This window comes from Oreochromis aureus, linkage group 6, assembly GCF_013358895.1.
Source record: "Oreochromis aureus strain Israel breed Guangdong linkage group 6, ZZ_aureus, whole genome shotgun sequence".
In the NCBI taxonomy this organism is placed as follows: domain Eukaryota; kingdom Metazoa; phylum Chordata; class Actinopteri; order Cichliformes; family Cichlidae; genus Oreochromis; species Oreochromis aureus.
Window position 1 is genome coordinate 40,998,088 of NC_052947.1, and position 20,423 is coordinate 41,018,510.

General features: G+C 44.5%; 2 protein-coding genes across 10 annotated transcripts in view; one reads left to right on the forward strand and one right to left on the reverse strand.

The window, feature by feature from the left end:
- The window catches only part of slkb (STE20-like kinase b), a 21,017-nt gene extending 19,029 nt beyond the window's left edge, over positions 1 to 1,988 (forward strand). The window contains exon 18 of the mRNA XM_039614035.1: positions 104 to 1,988. Within this exon, the coding sequence (XP_039469969.1) occupies positions 104 to 250 (147 nt within the window). The 3' untranslated portion in view covers positions 251 to 1,988. The remainder of the gene's footprint in view (positions 1 to 103) is intronic.
- The window catches only part of LOC116319579 (collagen alpha-1(I) chain-like), a 27,136-nt gene continuing 8,298 nt past the window's right edge, over positions 1,586 to 20,423 (reverse strand). For 5 of the 9 annotated variants that reach the window (XM_039614031.1, XM_039614030.1, XM_039614029.1 and 2 more), the window contains 50 exons: positions 18,700 to 19,134; positions 16,883 to 16,930; positions 16,747 to 16,800; positions 16,584 to 16,631; positions 16,342 to 16,485; positions 15,898 to 15,987; positions 14,872 to 14,946; positions 14,701 to 14,781; positions 14,517 to 14,561; positions 14,245 to 14,403; positions 14,029 to 14,100; positions 13,910 to 13,954; positions 12,461 to 12,592; positions 12,085 to 12,375; positions 11,951 to 12,001; positions 11,846 to 11,872; positions 11,740 to 11,766; positions 11,596 to 11,658; positions 11,409 to 11,513; positions 11,270 to 11,332; positions 11,108 to 11,143; positions 10,964 to 11,017; positions 10,281 to 10,352; positions 9,700 to 9,762; positions 9,548 to 9,619; positions 9,399 to 9,425; positions 9,264 to 9,299; positions 8,904 to 8,939; positions 8,690 to 8,806; positions 8,550 to 8,603; positions 8,371 to 8,454; positions 8,230 to 8,280; positions 8,043 to 8,105; positions 7,875 to 7,934; positions 7,751 to 7,777; positions 7,626 to 7,676; positions 7,456 to 7,518; positions 7,261 to 7,308; positions 5,553 to 5,684; positions 5,376 to 5,471; positions 5,151 to 5,276; positions 4,989 to 5,072; positions 4,648 to 4,785; positions 4,418 to 4,558; positions 4,126 to 4,260; positions 3,916 to 4,044; positions 3,439 to 3,732; positions 3,287 to 3,367; positions 3,154 to 3,189; positions 1,586 to 2,276 (listed from right to left, as the gene is read on the reverse strand). In XM_039614031.1, coding sequence (XP_039469965.1) covers positions 2,227 to 2,276; positions 3,154 to 3,189; positions 3,287 to 3,367; positions 3,439 to 3,732; positions 3,916 to 4,044; positions 4,126 to 4,260; positions 4,418 to 4,558; positions 4,648 to 4,785; positions 4,989 to 5,072; positions 5,151 to 5,276; positions 5,376 to 5,471; positions 5,553 to 5,684; positions 7,261 to 7,308; positions 7,456 to 7,518; positions 7,626 to 7,676; positions 7,751 to 7,777; positions 7,875 to 7,934; positions 8,043 to 8,105; positions 8,230 to 8,280; positions 8,371 to 8,454; positions 8,550 to 8,603; positions 8,690 to 8,806; positions 8,904 to 8,939; positions 9,264 to 9,299; positions 9,399 to 9,425; positions 9,548 to 9,619; positions 9,700 to 9,762; positions 10,281 to 10,352; positions 10,964 to 11,017; positions 11,108 to 11,143; positions 11,270 to 11,332; positions 11,409 to 11,513; positions 11,596 to 11,658; positions 11,740 to 11,766; positions 11,846 to 11,872; positions 11,951 to 12,001; positions 12,085 to 12,375; positions 12,461 to 12,592; positions 13,910 to 13,954; positions 14,029 to 14,100; positions 14,245 to 14,403; positions 14,517 to 14,561; positions 14,701 to 14,781; positions 14,872 to 14,946; positions 15,898 to 15,987; positions 16,342 to 16,485; positions 16,584 to 16,631; positions 16,747 to 16,800; positions 16,883 to 16,930; positions 18,700 to 19,134 — 4,511 coding nt within the window. In that variant the 3' untranslated portion in view covers positions 1,586 to 2,226. The remainder of the gene's footprint in view (positions 2,277 to 3,153; positions 3,190 to 3,286; positions 3,368 to 3,438; positions 3,733 to 3,915; positions 4,045 to 4,125; positions 4,261 to 4,417; positions 4,559 to 4,647; positions 4,786 to 4,988; positions 5,073 to 5,150; positions 5,277 to 5,375; positions 5,472 to 5,552; positions 5,685 to 7,260; positions 7,309 to 7,455; positions 7,519 to 7,625; positions 7,677 to 7,750; positions 7,778 to 7,874; positions 7,935 to 8,042; positions 8,106 to 8,229; positions 8,281 to 8,370; positions 8,455 to 8,549; positions 8,604 to 8,689; positions 8,807 to 8,903; positions 8,940 to 9,263; positions 9,300 to 9,398; positions 9,426 to 9,547; positions 9,620 to 9,699; positions 9,763 to 10,280; positions 10,353 to 10,963; positions 11,018 to 11,107; positions 11,144 to 11,269; positions 11,333 to 11,408; positions 11,514 to 11,595; positions 11,659 to 11,739; positions 11,767 to 11,845; positions 11,873 to 11,950; positions 12,002 to 12,084; positions 12,376 to 12,460; positions 12,593 to 13,909; positions 13,955 to 14,028; positions 14,101 to 14,244; positions 14,404 to 14,516; positions 14,562 to 14,700; positions 14,782 to 14,871; positions 14,947 to 15,897; positions 15,988 to 16,341; positions 16,486 to 16,583; positions 16,632 to 16,746; positions 16,801 to 16,882; positions 16,931 to 18,699; positions 19,135 to 20,423) is intronic. The other 4 variants (XM_031738952.2, XM_039614034.1, XM_039614032.1 and 1 more) reach the window with 4 other exon arrangements.

Here is a 20,423-nt window from a genome sequence, read left to right on the forward strand (position 1 = left end):
TGATTCTGTGAGTCGTAGCACCTCAGTCAGGTGACCCCTCAGTTTACCTGAGGTTCATTACACGAAGGAAACTGAAGCATTTTCATGTGTGTGTGCTCTGCAGGCGCTGGAGGAGGAGTTCGCCAGGAAGCTGCAGGAGCAGGAAGTGTTCTTCAAGATGAGCGGCGAGTCGGAGTGCCTTAATCCCTCCACCCAGACCCGCATCTCCAAGTTCTATCCAATCCCCAGCGTCCAGTCCACCGGCTTCTAGAGGACACCGACGTTTACACACACACGGACAAACGAACGGATGCATCGATGGAGACGGTGAAGACTGAGCCGTGCTGCCTTTGACCTCTGACAGCTGCAGAGACTTTTCCTCTGTTGTTTTCTATCAGGATCCATTTGAAGGAGAGTTCGTGTGAAGTGCTCAGTCCAACCTGCCGCAAGTATTTTTCTAAACAGCGCAGTGCCTGCAGAGTGTCGGCATTTAAATTCAATTAATTTCTAATTTTATTTGCTGCTCGACGTTTTTCCCGTTTAGATTTTTGCACAAAGGAAATGATGAAAAATAGTTTTACCACTAAATCTGATCAGTAAGTATCATTTCTAAGTGATGATGGAGAATGTATTGCAGATAAAAGAGGAGCCTCCTGGCGAAGGACTGATGACGTTTGATGAACTCGTACATATCTGTGTGTGCTAGAACTTTAGCTCGTGATCTGATGCATGACTTTAATGCAACGTTTAGGAACTTTTACTGCAGGTTTTTCTTCAGGATGCCTTCAGTCTTGAGCTCAAGACTATTAGTTGTTTAGGAACAAACCCTGTGAGGAGGTTGGAGACTGTTAGGGAGTCACTGTGGTGACAGGAGGAAAGCATTTACGCACCCGTCAGCCGGGTTATTCTCCTTGTTGTCTGTAGGAATGATATTCAGGGATGAAGAAGGAATACAAACTGCAGTTTCTAAGTAGGCTACGAATAACCGGACGATGATGTGACACAGCGATCTGATTTTAGGGTTACAGCGAGCTTCCCTTCAGGGTCGTGTCCTCGTGCTCCTCTGGATTATTTCTGCACTTGTTTTAAAACGTTCGATGGAAGTCCCGTTCGAACCACTTTCCCCACAAACACTTCTGCACAGATTTGACTTTCACGTTCTCGCCTGTTTCTCAAATTATTTTTTTCCATATTCAGTGTTCATCTCTCCTCCACTATTGATTTAATGAAGGATACCTTCACCACCTGTCGTACTCGGCAGGCTTGTTGATGGAGGCGCTCCACACAGGCACAGTGATATAAAGTGACTTCCACTGCTGTAGAAAATAGTCCCGAGGTGCACGAGGAGATGATCTTAACTAAGAGATCAGTCAAACTAAGTCACATGACTCCATCACACCTCATATTTGCCTCGTCTGTATTTTTGCTGCCACATGCAGCTCAGCAGGTTTGGATTCAGACTGTAACACTGTTTTAGCTACTAGCCTTAATCCTACAGACGTGGAGACCCTGCATACCTGTTGCGACTGCCTTTGAAGGAATTCTGAAGCTTATTAACAGTTATTGAGCAGGTGGGACGGCTCTTTATTAAAAAACACACATGAGCTCTTTGCAGTTTTTTTTATTATTATTATTGTTAAATCTGATGTAATGTTAAGAAAAATTGGACCTGACTGGTTTAGGCCATCTCCTCCTCTGATTGGTTCATTTGATCATCTCATCTTCTTTGATTGGCTGTTATGAGTTAGTCAAAGTGTTTCATATCATATGTACAAAAAACAAAACTCAGTGACGGAGTGCTGTGCACCTTTTACAAAACGTCCTCAGCAGTTATTTATGTATGAAAGCTGATCGTCCACCACAAACAGTTACAAAATTCTGGTTCTTAACTTCTGAATGTTGACTATAAAACAAACAAAAAACATATCACATTTTATAACATGTATAGTTTTTAGAAGGCCTGTAATGCTGATTTTCATTTTCATGTAAATAAACTTTTTTCTCTCTAACGTTGTGCTGTTTCATTCTTTATACTGATACCAAGAATTAAAACACAAACTCCAAAAAACATAAAATACTTGTTGGTCTGATGAGTAAAAAAATGAAATGGTAAAGTCTGCTGTTACCCCTGAACACCGTCACACACGAGCTAATTCAGTACGACGTCCCTGATTTCATGTGTTTCAGGTTCAAAACACACATTTACAGTTAAAACAGCGAAACGCAGGAAACTCAGCAGCTCAGGCGTCAAACACCAGCATTCCTCTTCCTCCTTTTACTCGTCACTGTGAATTCTCCTGAAACGGCAGAAAACCTTCAGTTAAAATTTGCAGCTGGAAGTTTTTTTAACTGTAAACTGAAAGAAAATCGTTCCCGATCATCCTCACAAAAACATTTCAGCCAAAATTCTGCTGCGTTTTTCACAGCCTGTGGAAAGAAAAACAAAAATGGCTCAGGGTCTGAAAAAGGAATTTGGGTAGAGGTTTAGACATCTGCTTGTCTAACAAAAGGTCGCTGGCTTTATTCCAGCAGGAGACACAAATGCCTTCGAGGTTGAGTCAGGAAAGTCTGCTGACATAAAGTTGGAGCCCAAATGAAATGTGTTGAGCCTGCATTCTCTCAAACGGCCAGCAGGGGCCGACTCGTCTAGCTGCAAACAATCAGCCTCCAGAGAAGAAAAGTTCAGCTGACACTGAAATGCCAAATAAGCAGCATTAAAAAGCATGTTTATGGCTATTTTTTAGAGTACAAACCCAGTGGGTGATGAAAGCTATGCTGAACATTTATAAACAGCTTATCGCTGCAGATGTAAGGGGTCGCAGTAAAGACTGTTTTCAGTGAATATTGTTACCAGTTTGACAGTTTGTTACCCCGAGGGCGTGTCGAGTCCCGCCCTTTCTCAGACTCATCCCTCACTTACAGCCGTCAGCTCGAGGCTTCATATCGGGGCTTTACTGCATTACCATGGTGCCTACGTCCTGTTTGCTCACTTTGATGTGCCGTTTAGTTGAGTTTAAGAGAAGTGAGCACTTTGCCAGTTTTGGCGAATTAGCTACAGAAGTGTTAACGACATCAGAAGAGTCTGGATGGATGAACAGCACAACAGGCCAGAGGAAAACTTAACTGTTCTTTTAAACTCTGTTTCCCACGAGCGATACGGAGTTCAACACTAACCTCTGTACACTTCAGGTCCAGGAAGGCCTCGCTCACCTGTGTCCACACACACAAAACACATCTTAAGATTACAAGCCGATGCGTTAAATGTTCTGACACTAACAATGAAGTCCATGATTTCCTTTTACTGCACCTCTGTCTCCTTTCAGTCCTGGAAATCCCCTCTCCCCCTTCTGGCCTGGTCTCCCAGGTGGTCCCACGATGGCTCCATGAGCTGTGGAGGACACACTCGGTGGTTAAAACACATCCACATTCTGCTGTACCATGCTGCTATATGTTCTTTACTTTTTATGTATTCCACTAAATCAGAAACGTTGGTGTCAGAACCAAAAAGTCTGCTGTATCCTGGTGGACCCGGAGGTCCCGGTGGCCCCGGGGGTCCCTGGATGACACGTTCAGTGTCTCGGAGGAGACCACGAGCTGCAAAGAAACCGAGAAGGAGAGAAGTGTGAACCAGCAGTCCTTTCAGACCTTTCAGCCAGTGGCTGTATCCTGGATGACCTGGGGGTCCTGGGGGCCCTGGAGGGCCTTGGAAGACATGTCTGTACTCCCTCATAATGTCCCGCATCACACCATGAGCTGCAGATCAAAGGAAACAGGGTGATACAAATGTCACGAATAAAGAGTGTTTAGCATTGTCTATTTAAAAGAAACGTCCAGTAGGGGGCAGCACCTCTGGATACAGTCCATTTACCATTTTATATACATAACCGTGCACTTCAGTGTCAGTTATAAAGGAAACCAAAGGTCAGGTTGACTTACATTTTAAGTATTCCACCACATCCATGACATTTTGTTGGGAACTAACCAATCGGGCCTCTCCAGGCATTCCTGGAGGTCCTTGAACCACGCGCTCAGAGTTGCTCATGGCATCATGGAGCAGACCGTGGGCTGCATGATTTAAGAAAATGTGTTTAAACAGATTCAGTCTGAAGTCAGTCATATTTTTTATGAAGTGTGACTGCCACCTACATTTGATGTAATCAGTTACTTTGAGAGCCATACTGGAGTAGTCATCAGGCAAACCTGGCTCTCCCTTGTGTCCTGGGGGTCCAGGAGGACCTGGTGGACCAGGAATTCCAAACATGGCGGCACTCGCATCATCACCTGGAGGAAAACACAGCACAGTCTGAGTTCATTAAACTGTAGCCTCTTCTCTACCCACAATTCTCTGTAACACCTGTCACCATCTATTCCCCAAAAACAGGTCCAGAACCAAAGATTATCTGGATTTGAAATGGGTGAAGCATTGCTCTAAACTCACTCTTGATATATTCTTGTAGTTCAGCTTTGAGTGCGTCTCTGTTGAGATGGTCAGCAAAAGTAACCAACCCACTGATTGGTCCAGGGGGTCCCTCAGGTCCAGGGGGTCTGGGTGGGCCTGGAGGACCTTTGAAAGCAACATCTGTAGGAGGACAGTGGAGAAGAAGACCAACAGTGAGACACAGTTTCTCTCTTTGAGAAGGTGGAGCGAAAGATTTTGGTCAAACTCACTTTGCAGGTAGTCACGAATGTCTGAGCTGATGTAGTTAAAAAATCCAGGTGGTCCTTCTGGGCCAGGTGGACCTTGTGGGCCAGGGATACCCGGGGGACCAGGAGGCCCCTGAGGGCCAACTAAAGTTTGATACCCATCTAGTTGGATAATATATTTATTGGATTAATAATGGTATTAAATCACGGTGAACTTGAGGGGTCTTAAAGTCGACCCACTCAGCTGGACTCTGGCTGTGGGGCAACATTGAACAAGACCTGTTTGTTTCACCCAGACCAAAATGGTTTGGCCTCAAGGTCAACCATTTGGTCTAACTGGAGAAATTAGTGATTCTGCTTCTTACCTGGTAAAAAGTTTCCAGGAAAACCAGGAGCTCCAGGTGGTCCAGGAGGTCCAGGAGGTCCAGGGACACCAAGCGCCTCCCTCTCTGCAGAGAGACCAGGATTATAGTCAGACACAACAGAGGACCTTATTGGTAGGTCACCTGTAAGACTATCACACCTACCAGTCATCAAACTAAGGACACGTTCAGCCACCTCCTGCGTGTTAAAGCTGTAGCTGCCATAACCTGGAGCTCCTGGAGGTCCCGGTGGACCCGGAGGACCAGCAATGTATCGCCTCACGTCCTCTCCTGGAAACAAATGAGAGGATTCATCACTTTTAGATTATCATGAAACAATTTTGTATTTCTTCCATTGTAGCAGATGTTACCTGTGTATCAGAGACTTACTCTGTAATAGGCTGATAATGTCATTGAGAGAGACGGAGCCGGGTGGACCCGGAGGACCAGGAGGGCCTGGGGTCCCATCATAACCTCTGCCTGAACCTGAAAGAGCAACAGTTCCAGACCTTCACTCCCACGTCTTGTGTACCATCCTGTGGAGCGTTATCATGTGATTGACCATACTGTGGATGTAGGCGATGACTCTGCTGGCGACATCATCAACCAGCCCGTCCACTGCATGTCCAGGTGTGCCTGGTGCCCCCGGAGGCCCAGGAGGCCCAGGAGGTCCAACGAAGTACTCTCTGATGCCACCACCTGATGTCAAAGCAGATTTATTCATCATTTTTATCCATATGTAGATACCAAGTTAAAATACCAGCTTCAAATATAGTTGCAAGCAGCGACAAAGTACAATGAAAGCTACAAGCAGCCATGCAGTTCAGCAGGCCGCCATGTCCAAAGCGAGGCTGAAAGCACTTTTTGCTTTTCGCAGCACCTCCCAGGGTTCAGGTGATGCTCATGAGGGGGCGACAAGTCCAAGATCGTGGATTGGAAAACGGAATCATGGCTCGGAAAATATTTAAACTCAAACAATAACAAAGTGGACATATGACAACTGACAGCTGATAGGACAACTTTTCATGTCTTGGTCTTAAAAGAATTATTTTTTAATTATTGCCGCATCCTTTTTAGTTGCAGGATGTTTTGTGCCATCTTAAAATGTGATTCAAGTCCATGTACCAAATTGGAATTTGACAAATACTTCCCATTTTCCCAACTTTGTGGCTGATTTATGTTAGCTGTGATGGATGAGGACATTTAAAAATGAAAAATCTATACCCTAATATCTGCGAGGCTTGGCCCGAAGATCATCCATCCCAGTTTTATCCCAACTGTGGCCTTTTCTTTAATCCCGAATTTCACTGGTTTTGGATGCTTAAAATCAACATGATCCAAGGATTCCAAGTGTCGTCATTTGTATAAAGCAGTTCAAAGTTACATGCATAAACACAAGTCCAATTCTGGCCCATTGGTGGCGCTGGAGTGCCTGAGGCGCAGATAAAAACCAGCAAAAAACAGAAAATCAGGAACTTTTTGCCAAATTTGTTAATGTTTTTAAAGTGTCTGCCATGGACCCCAGGGGGAGATTCAAAGAACAAGAATTTGATGGAGATGGATAAGAAAAGGGAGAAGCAGCGTGCCTGCGCAGCTTTGCCAGTGCACAGCTTACTCTTAAGGAATTCTGCAATGCATGGGGTCAAACCAAGTGATCCAGATCCAGGACAATCTCTTCCAGGTGGACCGGGCGGTCCAGGTAGGCCTGGGGGGCAATGATTGAGCAAGCTACCTGGTGCGATAACACGAATTCCCAGAATGTCATTTACATGTAGACAATAAGCTCAAATATCAGTTTAAAAATATTTGCTAATAACAGAACATGCTACATCTTCACCAAGAAAAACATGAGCGAGCAGCAGTAACGCTGGCCGAGCACTGACAGTGACTTCTATACAGCCACAAGTTGTATAGTGTGCTGAACGCTTTCCAACCAGAGGAGTCGCCCCCTGTTGGTTGTTCAAAGGAAAGCATGTTTGAAACAGTAACATTCCTAATTCCTAATCTAACACTGTCAAACTCACACTGGAAAGGCTTTAAAAAGAAAAAAGGTCCAAACTAGATACAGAGCAACTAATGCCTGAGGGTTCTGAAAATTTGGGTTTGGTGTGCTAGCAGCAGCTAATCAGGCCTCTGGCAGAGACGAATAGGCTGTAAGTGAGGGCCTTCCTTTAATTATTTTACATCACCCTGGGACAAATTACTTCCAATAATGTAAAACTGTGAGACTTTGAAGATACATCACAGATATAACATATATAAGAAATGATTTTACCTGCGGAGACTCCTGGAATTCCTGGAGGTCCTGGATCTCCCATATCACCTGTGAAAGGAAACATAAATCAAATTAAAGTAAATTAGAGCCTCTTCTGAGCTGGAAGCACACGGACAGAAAGAACAACCAATGTGCAAACATAAAAAGAGAATGATATTGGAAAGCTCAATAAGCTCAAGAATGATTTGAATTTACCTTTAGGTCCCGGTGGCCCGTCTGGACCTGGTGGACCTTGAGGTCCAGGCTGACCTGGGAAACCTGCAATGAAAACCATTCATATTCAATCATAGCTTGACTGTTACTGACCCCAGAAATACCTCAGGGACACCTGAACAAATTGAGACAGTAAAAAGTTCCTGACATACCAACACCTGGGTCTCCGGAGCTTCCTGGAAGGCCTGGTTGTCCTGGTTCACCTGGAATAGTCACCATTACATTTAGACTATCTGTGAAAACCTGGAGTTTCTAAAGTACGACGCAGTTTCCTCACCTTGGTACCCTTGTGGTCCTGGGTCACCTAAGATGAAAGAATTATAGAAAACATTCAAACTTCAACACTGGTCAGTTAATTTCAAAGATTTTCAATCATCAATATTCTGGTCCTCTGCACCTACCCTGTGACCCTTTCTGCCCCGGGGGTCCTGGAGGTCCGGGTGGTCCAGCAAAGAAGGTTTCTGAGATACAAAGTAAAGTGCACCAAATGCCATGCGAAGACACCAGAGGACAGTGTGTTTTTTGTTATTAAATAACTGTTTGTGTGAAATTAGTTTTCTTTTACCAACCTGATGTCGGCACAAAGCTCCCAGGTGCTCCTTTCTCGCCTGGAGGTCCAGGTTCGCCGATACCTGTGAGGACACAGATCGGTTTAAGATGGAGAAAAACTGTTTTATCTGATGCTTCCAAAATCATCTTTTATGCTGATGATCTATTTATTTATCTTTGTGTCCGTGGAGAAGAATACTTATTTACCTGGCTCTCCAGGAGGACCTCTGGGTCCTGGGGGACCCTCTTTAGGCTCACCTGAATGAAAGTAACATTTGCATAATCGTGAGTTTAATTTAAGCCACAATGTTTGAAATATTTGTATGTTACATATAGCTCTAAACATACCAGGAGGACCCTGTGGACCAGGTACTCCAGGAGGCCCTGGAGGTCCTGGTGGACCACGAGATCCAACCACTGAGGAAGTGTCTGCTAGGTAAGAAAACACAGAGGACATATTAATATAATATGTTTTTGCTGAAACCAGTAGCGGATTTGGTGAAACTAAAGAGTTCTGTACCGCTCACCTGGCTCCCCCTTCTGTCCCCTCTCTCCCTTTTCTCCTCGTTCTCCCTTAGATCCTAAATGATTTTATCACAGGAAAAAAATCAGTCCACATTTTTATTCCATCCCAGATGCTTCACATTGGACAAGATGGCAGATTTACCTGGTTGTCCTGGGATGCCAGCAGGGCCAATTGGACCTGACAGACCAGGTGGTCCAGCAGGACCTGGAGGTCCAGCTGGTCCTGGAGGTCCAGGGATGGCCACAGTATCAGAGCCAACTATACACAAAAAGAAGATAAATCAAAACCAAGTAAAGCTTTACAAGACCAAAAATGAACGAGATGTAGTGAGTGTAACAAAACCTGCTGTTCTTACCTGGAGAAATGACTTTGCCAGGTGTTCCTGGTTCACCTGAAACACAGCGTCACGTTAGGTTTCATCAAGCACCTATACAATCTAGACATATATCAACACCTCCTCCAGCTTTTGAGAAAACCACTCTTTAGTGTTTCATATATTTAAGAGTGTTAACAGAAAAAAAAACGTAATTAATAAGTAACAGTATTTATTAATTTCTTTGAGTTTTTTAGGGGAACTTTGGCTCCAGTTTTATTCATTAGCGTAGCCTCATATGCTTTAAGGTTAAGAGCTCAAGAGCTTCTGCCATGTTGGTCCAAACTTTTTTCATTTTCATAGGAAATAAATAAACTGACTAGAAAGAAAAGACGACCTCACCTTTACCACCAGGCTGGCCTGGGATTCCTGCAATACCTGGAGCAACAGATCACAAACACAAAAGCAAAACATGATCATTTAAATATCTACATTTGAATTTGTAGCTTAGTATTTGTAGTATGTATATTATCATACCTGGGGGTCCCTGCAGCCCAGGGGGGCCTGGGAAAAAAAGTGTTATTGTAAGGCGTGAGAGAGGTTTTTATTTCAGGTTAGGTAATAACATTAAACCAAACATGTAACCAGTAACAGCATAGGACTTTTTGTGGACAGGCATTTGATACCTGGGGGACCGGCATCTCCAGGAACTCCAGGTGGTCCTCTGGCACCAGGAAGTCCTACTGAACCTGGGTCACCTACAGTTTAAACACAGATATTTTATACCATTTACAGCACTGTGTTCTGTAGTTATTCAGTGTTTGTCCAAACTTCTCACCTGCAATTCCTTTAGATCCCTTTAATCCTGCAGGTCCTTGAGGTCCAGGCTGTCCAGGTTCACCTTTGAAGATGACATTTTTAAGTCTCACTAGTTATTTCTTGCTTCGTATTGTAATAGAATAACCTCAACCCAACATACATATGTACTGCTAGCTTGCACTGGCTGACAACGTGGCGCGTCCTTACACACTTTTGGTAACTTTTAGTTCTACAAGCCAAACATGGTGGTGGGCAAAATATCAGCATTAAAAATGACTATTTTTAGTTATTCTTAAAGATGCAGAGTGAATCTGGGTGGGGCTAAAATATAAAACTAAACTGCCCCCTTCTGCGGACAGAGTCTTTTTACCCTTTAGCTGTAAAAGGCAGGCATTGTGGAAACCAGAGTTTGTGAACATCCTGGTGACCTTGACCTCAAGGTCAGAGGTCAATGTGTCTGAAACTGTCGTAGGATTTTCAAATATTTAATATTAGTTATGTGCTGGGGGTCACAGCAGAGAGGCCATGTGAGTGAACTCTTCATGTGTAACAGAATGACTGTGTGGCGGTTGTGGATCATAGACGTGTGCTGAGACACACCTGCTGGTCCACGTGGTCCCCTCTCTCCGTGGTCTCCTTTGATTCCCGGCAGCCCAGGTGTTCCTCGGTCCCCTGCGTTACAGACAGTGGAGAAAGGTGGGTGATCAGGGAGTTGTCCAAAATGGATAAATGCTTATCCGTTAAGCAACTCAGTGCATTTAGGTACATGGACATGGTTGAGATGAGCTGCTGAAGATCAAACGGAGCACCAGAAGTGAGGAAAAAAGGGGATTCAAGTGATTTGGATCATGCCAGGGCTGATTGATAGGAAGGCACCAACTCAAAGAACTGCTCGTTAAAACTGAGCTATGCATGAATGCACAACAATCGTATTAAAGGTTCAGGCTGCTGGTGGTGATGTAGCCATGTGGGGATATTTTCTGGGCACCTTAGTACCAGCTGAGCACGCCACAGTGTACCTGAGTATTGTTACTGAGCCTTTATGACCGTAGCATAGCAACTGCATGGTGCTATCACCTTAACATGGACCAATATGTTAGTGAGACAAAGGATTTAAGCAGCAAAACGAAGTCCAACCAGGTATGAGCAAGGTATATCTAATAAAGTGGCCACTGAATGTACACATGGTCTATGGATTTTGGGTAATATTGTCACAACACACTTAGAAGTGTCAGCATCCCAGTTTATACACAAGTCTAAAAAACCGAAGAGAAACCGTCTACCTTTGGTTCCTGGAGGCCCCGCCTCCCCCTGGAATCCCTTTGATCCAGGAGCACCTGGATACATTTTGACAGATTTAATGAAGAAAAGACCGATGGTCGATACAAATCAACACTTTTAATATAGATGTGAAACCGAGTCTTTACCAGGACTTCCTGCGGCACCCGGCTCTCCTGTGGCACCTAAAGCAGACAAGAAAAACATGCTTATAGCTGCTAATTAGCATTCAACCTAAAACCTGCTAAATAACATTTTTGATTCTTTGAATCTGAACTAATCTGGTCTGATCATCACAAGCTTAACGTTACCTTTTGGACCTGCAGGTCCAGCAATACCAGCAGGACCCGGTCTCCCTGGCTCACCTTGGAATCCTTTCAAAGCCAAAATACAATCAATAAATCCTCTCATGTATTTAGCTCGCTGACTTAATTGTATATATTTTCAAACCTCTGTCTCCTTTGGCTCCAAAGCCAGGTGATCCAGGTTCTCCTCGGGGGCCCGCCGGTCCTTCCCGACCCCTCTGACCTTGTGGTCCCTCAGCACCTGGTTCACCTGGGCAAAAAAGAGGAGGAGTCAGGGTTTTTTTCCCTTTTAGTGTTGTCTTTACAAAAATTATTTAAAAAAATAAATATACCTGCACTTCCCTTTGGTCCCCTTGGTCCTTCCAAACCTGGGTGCCCGATCTGCCCAGGAAGACCTAAAGCAGTGAGACACCATAGAAGAAGTTTGTCGGCTCACCGGGGAGGAAACACTACAACACATTAGTTCTGAGGCTTACCTGGAGGGCCAGAGGTTCCCATATCACCTGCAACAAAACAAGTGTCAGCAGCTAGTTCCACATATTACACTGCACGTTATTATGTGTACCTAGAAGTACTCCTCACCTTTTTGTCCTAATGGCCCTGGGTCACCTGTAATGCAGAAGCCAAGACGATAAATACGAACAAAATATGAATTTCTAAATGATTTTTAAATGATTTCAAACATACCTTTAGGTCCCGGCTCTCCTCTCTCTCCTTTCAGTGAGTATGCCAGAGTTTCTAAACCCAAATAAAGTTTTCAGAATTTGTTAAATGTCCAGAAATGGTTGAAGACAGCTGATCAGTGTGTTACATTTTCACACCTCTTACAGATCCTGAGTGGAGCTCAGCCCTGACCAGCTGCTGTATGAGTCTTTCCAGGGCGGCCCTGTCCTGGACCAGGCTGTTTCCTGTGCCTCCGCCTGTGCCAGCACCATCCAGGTTGAGCCCGTTGTCGGAGTGGATGAGGGTTGAAGCGGCATTCTTCTCGATGTATGTGGATTCCACCCGCTCAGAGATTTTGTTGCCAGAAGACGTCAAGTGACTGACTGACGCAGATCTGGTGATGGCTTCCAGAACGTCCACGCGGCCTTTCAGGCGTCTGACTTCTTCACCTGTGAGACAAGACGCAGGCTGGCAGGTAAACCTGTGCAGATCACTCTCACAGACCCCTGTGATGGTGAAGTCTTTCCATCTTACCCAAAGCAATGAGTCCAAAAAGGACACTGAAGAGTAGCAACAGGCTGAGCAGGAGGCCCAGGAGCCACTGCCACCAGCTGCAGCAGGAGCAGAAGCCAAAACTGGACTGTTTTATGTCTTTTATATGGATGTCTGAGAAATAAAGAGATTCATGTTGTTTAGTCATATTGGATCTATTTTTACATACAAGATAAAAATAAACCTGCATTCTTTTTAATGGCCAGCAGGGGGCGACTGCTGCAAAATGAGTCAGATTGTACAAAAGTCCGGTTTCGTGATTTCAATTCAATTCAAATCAGTTTTATTTATACAGGGACAAATCACAAGAACAGTCGCCTCAAGGTGCTTTATATTGTAGGGTAGACCCTACAATCATACGATCATACAGTCCCGATCAAAAGTTTAAGACCGTCTGAAAAATGGCCAAAAATCCTATTTTGTATGTTTGGATCGTAACAAGGTTCCAAGTAGAACTTCAACATGCAACAAGAAGAAATGGGAGTGACACAAAACATTTTTTCTAGCCATTTATTGAAAACAGTGCTTAAACTGAAACAGGCTGTTTTAAAACTGATCAAAAGTTTCGGACCACATCTCCAAAAAACCTGTAAAGCCCCCAAAACAGAAATCAAAGTTCCAAACATGAACTCAGTCATGAGCAGCTCCACTGTTATTGATGATCACCTCAAAAATTCGTTGCGGCATGCTTGATTCAAGCGTTTCCATGAGGTGAGGGGAACAGATGTCTGCACAAAGGACATCTACTGTCTGGAACTGTTGTCCATTTTGGTAAACTTTCCTTGTCATCCATCCTGAAAGGTTCTCAGTTGGATTTAGATCAGAGGAACACGCAGGATGGTCCAAGAGAGTGATGTTATTCTCCTGGAAGAAGTCTCTTGTCCTGTGGCACTGTGACCCTGCTCCTGCAGTTCAACAACCCGAACATGTTCTAAAAGGTAACGTTTTTTTGGCTTTGCCATCAGAACATCATGGCAGTGTGACTACCTGACAGAAAATGACAATGAATCCACATTTTGCAACAGCCTGCTTCAGTTTAAGCGTTATTTTCAATAAATTGCTCAGAAAATGTTTTGCGTCACTCCCATTTCATCTTGTTGGATGTTGAAGTTCTACTTGGAACCGTGGTAAGACAACATATGATATTTTGTCATTTTTCAAGTGGTCCCCGTTGGAGACAGTGGGAAGGAAAAACTCCCTTTTAAGAGGAAGAAACCTCCAGCAGAACCAGGCTCAGGGAGGGGCGGGGCCATCTGCTGAGACTTCCATCTGAAACTTCAGATGAACTAGGAGACCTCCACACAGACCCAGGCTAGCAGTTCCCAGTGCACACGTTAAGTGTTTCACTTTGTAGCAAACAGCTGAGGATGTGTGGGTAACATCACACCCTAAATCTAAATCTGCAGGAGTTTATTAAGACTGTTAATATACCTGCATAGGTGGCTTTGTCTTTAGTCCCAGCTTTCAGGTTCGAAGCTACGACAGAAACAGAGATGACATTAATAAGTGCAAACCAGTCGTATAATCTATGTGACAGTTGTCCAGCCTACATTCTGTTCCTCTGTCCACTGTGCTGAAGGATTTCAGTTTCTCAGTCTTCAGGGTGTCATCAGAGAACAAAGCTGCAACACAGATCAATGACACCTGATCAAGAATTAGATCTTCAGGACCATTCAAATAATAATATATCTACAAAAGCCAAACACAGCTGTGATTTAGGCATTTTATCTTCAAATTTAACCCCTAAGATTTTTAGTTTGTGTTACCGGGTAAACTGGCAGGTGCAGCAGACATGAACTGCTTCCCGGTGTCTTTGGCCACAGCGAGCTGCTCTGTCTGCTTGATTGGAGCGTTCTCCTTCTCCGTGAGCACAAACTTAAAGTCTTTCCCCGAGGCCTCGTCACTGATGGGGCTGCTGGGTCTCACTGTCAGACACAGACGGCGAGACATTCGTGTCAGCGATGACCTGCGCCTAATTAAATATCTAGAATCTTTTTCACAGCCAGCAGCTGGAGCGTTATCTTCGTCGTGTCCTCACCGGCGGCTGTGATCGTTCCACAGACGTTCTTCTGCACGCCGTAAACTGTGAAGAGACAGGAACACGTCCTCATTAAACAGGGAGAGGGCAAAGCTGTGAGCTAATGTGTTCAGGTGCTTTTTAGTGTCATGTGCACGTCTAGGAGGTGAAGTGGGACAGACTGGATAAAGGATCAGTGCTTCACCTATGTGTGTGTTGGCTGCAGTGGGAGAAAGGGCAGTGGGAGTGGGACTGGTCAGGTTATTCTGCACGCCGTACACTGGAGCTGAAACAGAGTCAAACAGCGTCGTTATCCGGTGACAGCGTGAAGCTCAGCATTGAACGCTGCGCTGAAACACGGCAGGAAAAGGCTCACCGGAGCTGCCGCTCTGCACCGGAGACGGGCCGCCATTCACAGACGGAGAGCCGAGTGTCAGGTTGTTCTGGACTCCTGTACGTGACAGAACAGCCTCATTAGTCCATCTGCCACAGACGGCAAAGAAAAGGCTTTAAAAGCCTGCACAGGTCTACAGCAGAAACATGCAGTGCAGGGCGACCTGAGGAGAACATCACAGTACTTTGTTACTGCCAGAGGAAATGATGATACCTCAGTTCATCTATAGCAGGGACATGCATGCAGCATGTAATATATGGAGTGTGTTTTAATGCCCAGCAGCTTTAATAACCGTCTATCGATGTTTTCAGTAAACAAAGGTTTACAAAAGGTTTGCTGGAGCTTATTTTACGAGTCATTTTTCCCTTTGTTGTCTTTGTTTCCTTGCATCACATTATAGTGATTAAAATCATCTTCATCATCTTCCTTTTTAGTTTTGTAAAGTCTTCAGCTTTTTCTTTTTGTTTAAAGTAAATTTTAAATGAAGTCTCTGAATATGTTCAATATATAAGATGATTTTATATTAAAACATTTATAAAATAAAAACAAGCTTTTATAGATTTTTCTTTTCAGAAGTAAACAAAACTGCCCCACGGTTTGTTTATAAACAGTGTTTATACAAATATTATTTTTTTTATTAAAGTAATCAAAGTCTTCAGATAATGTTTGAGTCGTGAATGTTTTCATTTTTCTTCACCAAAGTAAACAAACCTTTTTTCTATGCGGATGTATTACAAAGACAGATCAGCTTAAGCTTAAGTTGAACCCCTCTCTGCTCTGACCTGTCTGGATCACCATGGTAACTCATGCTGAACAGACGAGCTGATCTGGAGCAGAATTTTGAAATTGTGTGGATTCATGTTTATTTTTATTTACTGTTGCTGAAGGAACACATCAGCAGATCCATACAGAGCGTGAAGCAGAAAGTTTGGCCTAACAAAAAAGATCGTGACCTCCATCATGACGCCGTCCTCTCTGAGGCGTACAGAAACCCTGCCTGTCACTGACCTGGCTGGTAGAGGCTGCTCAGGTTGCTGTGGTTGGGGTTGTACATGTAGCTGCTCACAGACGACCCACTCCACAGGCTGCCGTACTGATCTAACAGGGAAGAAAGACAAGAGGAGATATTCATCCACTGACCTCCTCCTCACATGGGAGACATGTTTGGGCCTAACTGGGCCTCCTTTCAGCCCTCATTGCTCGGTTGCAGCACTGACAAAGGTTGCATGGGCTCAATGTGATCCAGATGTCACATCTGACAAATATAAGTTGGAACTTTGGTTGAGTTCCAGCAGTCAGATCCATCCTGGATCAATCCTCTCAATCCAGGCCGGTTGTTGCCCGTCTAAAACTTGTGTGCAGAGGTGGGCAACTCCTGAGGTCCATCTGTGCATCATCTCAGAGTTTAAATTGCTACACGAGTGACATGTGAGGCCTTTAAAGTGACCGAACCTGCACCGGAGCGGTCAGGCAGGGTCCTCGGTTCCACGCTGGCCTTCTTGGGGATGGGCAGCGTGTTGTTAGGGGACTGGGTGGGGCTGGTGCCGGTGGAGTGGTTTCCTCTCAGCAGGCGCTTCACGTCGTCCAGCTCCGTCCCTGAAGCACAGGAACCGGTGCATTTGGACCAAACAGAGGATGATGGCTGATGAATGAATGCTTTAGTGTCTGGATGTGTGATGGAGGGCGATACTCACAGCTTCCTGTAGGAGAAGCGCTCTGCAGCCGAACTCTGATCTCACTCTCTGAAAGCAACCCAAACTAATCAGCTGACCTTTAACCCGATACATTTAGATTAAAACAAAACTGAGCCGTGCTTCATTTTTATTGTTCACGTGGTTTCAGTGTGTCAGAGCGTACCTCGGCTCTGAGTTCTCCCTCTGGTGACAGAAGTGGATGGTGCGCTTGAACTGCCTGTAAAAAAAACAAACAAACTCCGAAAATCTGTTATAGTGTAAACTCCAGCTTTTAATCTGAAATTCAAGCATAAACTCACCATAGTCCTTCCTGTTGTACTCTGGAGACGAGTTTGGACTCGAGCTTTCTGAAACATAAAATTAAAGAATTAATTATTAGAAAGCTGGACTTCCTGTTCCACAGGGGGCGCTATCGAGACCGTCCAGCATGAATGAGAACCTGAAGAGTCCAAACATAGATATTTTATATTCTTTTGTTTTTCTGGAAATGTCCATCATGGTTCAGTAGACGTGTTTTAGACAATAGTTAAAGCTCAGTTTCTCTTTTACAGTTTGAGCTGATGTAAAATCGTTTCTGTGAGTGAAAGTCATCGCAGCAGCAGAGGGATGGGAGCTGCATCCTCCTGACAGCATCACCACAACCAGCCGTGGAAGTTTCTGCTGGGCTTTAACTACTAACACCTGCTGACTGTTAGACTATGAATACAGAAACACCGACACTGCAGTTCCTCAAATGACCACTTGAGGCTTCCGGTCTCGATGAAGGTTCCAGGATTCCTAACAAGCTTAGAGGTTCATTTTTTTTACCTCTTACATCTGGATACTGACGTGCTAATCGATGTCTGGTCGACTTCAGCTGCATCTTTTTAATCTACCTGATGCAATAATATGTAAATATACTCACTTCATGCTTGCAGTGAACAAAATGCTCTGCTAATGACTTATTTCAGCTGGACAAATAATTAATATTATGTTCACGAAGCTAAAATAAAAAGTCTTAGGTGTCACGGCCTGGAGGTTCAGCTGGTCGCTGATCAGCTGTCTCTGCCTCTTTCTCTCTAGTCCTCTCTCTCTCTCTCTCTCTCTCTCTCTCTGGCCAGGGCTGAACTCATTATGGGTTCACGCCCTTGGAGGAAGAAACACATAGAAACACCTGTGCCTCATTAGTGTGGATGGTATTTAAGCCAGGAAGCAACGGCTGTTCTTCGCTGGATCGTTGTGAGAATCGCGTCAGTGAAAGTCAAGCGTCTAAGCAAGTATCTTCCCATGCAGTGTGTGTTTGGAATCTAACAAGCGTTTCTTTGTGTACAGACTCCCTGGACTGTTTCCCTGGTGTGCGAGTGGATTTGTGTTTGGATTGTGTGGAGAGAGACGAGCGTGTTCCCCTGGATTTTCCCCGGAGCCCTGCCCCCCTCACCTTTTGTAGATAGCACTGCCCCGCATCTGTGTATATACAGTCATTGGACTTTGTTCTTCAATAAATTCTCTTGTGTGCATCATCCCCGGAGTCCAGCGCGTGAGTCCACCTTGTACTCCGTGACATTAGGAGCTTAAAGAGAAAGTGACCGGACGTCTTTGAGTTTGTTAAAGATGTTTCACCTCTAACCCGAGAAGCTCGTTCAGTTAGAATAAATGTGATAGTTTGATTTTTTTCTAGTAAATAATTATTTTAGCTGTTTAGTCATTGGAATCCTTTGACTACGATGACCTGGATGACTGAGAACCTTCACAGACATTTAGCTGTTTAGCTTCATTGACTCGAGGATTAGCCTGCCAGCGCCCCCTGCTGCAACTCAGACCAAACTGCAGCCAGTTAATATATGAAGGCTGAACCTTCAATGATTCAGGCTGTTTATGACTTTAGCTGATTTCTGTGATGTTTTTATTGAAAAACATTAATTTTATTAAGGTTATTTAAAATGTTTACTATGACTCATCATGTTTTCTACAGGAACTGGTCGATTGCTGAAAAATGTCTGTTTTTACTTTTTTGGCGCTGATTGTAATTTGCTGGTACTGATTCCATAATTAATCTTATTTTGAAATACACATTTTTTTCACGTATCTCAGTAACATAAAGCTGGCTCATTACTGCTTATTGACCTTTGACCCTCACCGTCAAAGGCCTCTGACAGCGCTGCAGCCATGGTGGTGATGCTCTTCCTCTCCTTTGAAGCAGGTGAAGAAGTGAACACTGAGGAGGAGCCCCTGTTCGCCTCCCCTGATCTTCCTGAGCTGTAGCCGGGTTTGTTCACGGTGGAAACTGTCACGGCACCCAAACCTCCGTCCCTTTTTGCCCCCTCTCTGCCACCGCTTCCTGCACTGTAGGACATGTTTGAGGAGCCTGTTGCAGCCCTGAACTCTTCACCCGACCCCGACGCCTCCCAAGCCTCTGAAACCAGAGACCCTCCGCCTGAAGATGCAGCGGAGGAAGCTCCTACAGAGGTGGTGCTGATTCCCTCGCTGGATGTGGTCGCTCCAGAGCCTCCTGGTGCAGCTCCACCACCTGACCCACTGACACCCAGCGATGGATCACCTGAAGGCAAAGAGACTGGAGACAAACAGCTTAGTTAAAACTAAATGAATATTTTTTTTTTTTTTCCTTCTCTATCTTTGTTTTTCTTGTCATCGGTTCAGTGATTTATCAAACTGTCTGCCTGACGGGACCGAGCCAGGCGAGAACTGCAAGACCGAACTGGCAGAGTTCATATTTGACCTTTAATTTAAAAAAAAAAAAAGAAGAAAAGTAATAACATTCCTCAGATGATCCTCTGCTTCCCTCTCTGTGTCTCAGCATGCTTTAGGACTGTGAGCCCTGCAGCCTCAGGTGTGATTTATGCCAGGCACACAGCAGGTGCTGCCCACAGTCATCGTCTCTATTTCTATTAAAAATGATAAGCTGTCAGCTGCCACCGACCAGCCTGTGCCAGGAACAACACAGGAACACAGCAGCATCACTCTCAGTCTGTACAGAGAACGGTGCCAGTTATGAAGACCTGTCAGGCCTTTCTTTAGTTTCACAGCTCGCAGTCGTGCTGCTGTGGTTCAGCTTCATGTTCTTCTTTTTAACACATTGTTCACTTCAGTGTTTTCTAACAAAGTGAAGCATTTAGCTTCAGCAGCACAAGTACATCATTGATGTGGCAGCAGCTACACATGCTTTGTTCTGCAGGTACTACTCCAAGAAAAAAGATGATTCCCGAGGCTCAGGTTTGGATTTGGATGAGCCGAGAGCTTCTGTGTTGGCACCTGTGGTGTGATGAGAGGATCCAACCTTGCCAAATGTTCAAGTTTATCCTTCAGCTGGATGATTTTTGAATCTCAAACAATGTTAAAGATGTGGTTGTAAATTTCTGTCTCCTAAATCTTCAGTCTGGTTCAGTTCCAGCCGGAGACGTGAGCCTCCTGTGGGCTTCTGTCACAGGGCACCGGTTTAAAACCCACGTGAGCCGTGAAAATCTTGTTCACTGAAAGTCTGAAAAGTTGATTTTGGTGAACAGAACAAACTTTCTGTGGTTTCCTGGATGACTGAGCATCGAAACACTGACCGAGAGCCGACTCTCCTTTTCATGGATTTCTGTAAACCAGGTTTTGTTGATTTGTGGCCACTTGGAGGCGACGGAAACGAGACAACAAACAACATTTAGTTTCTTCATAGAAAGTTTTTGATTGAACTCTTTTACATGTTCAAGTTTGCACTGCAAAAATAAAACTATGATGAATGTGCTAAAGCAGAGTGGATACTGACTCAAAACCAATAAAAACATGTTATGATGATAACTGTGTGATAACTACAGGATAAAAATGTTTTTCTTACTCTTTTGTCTCCAAGTGGAGAAA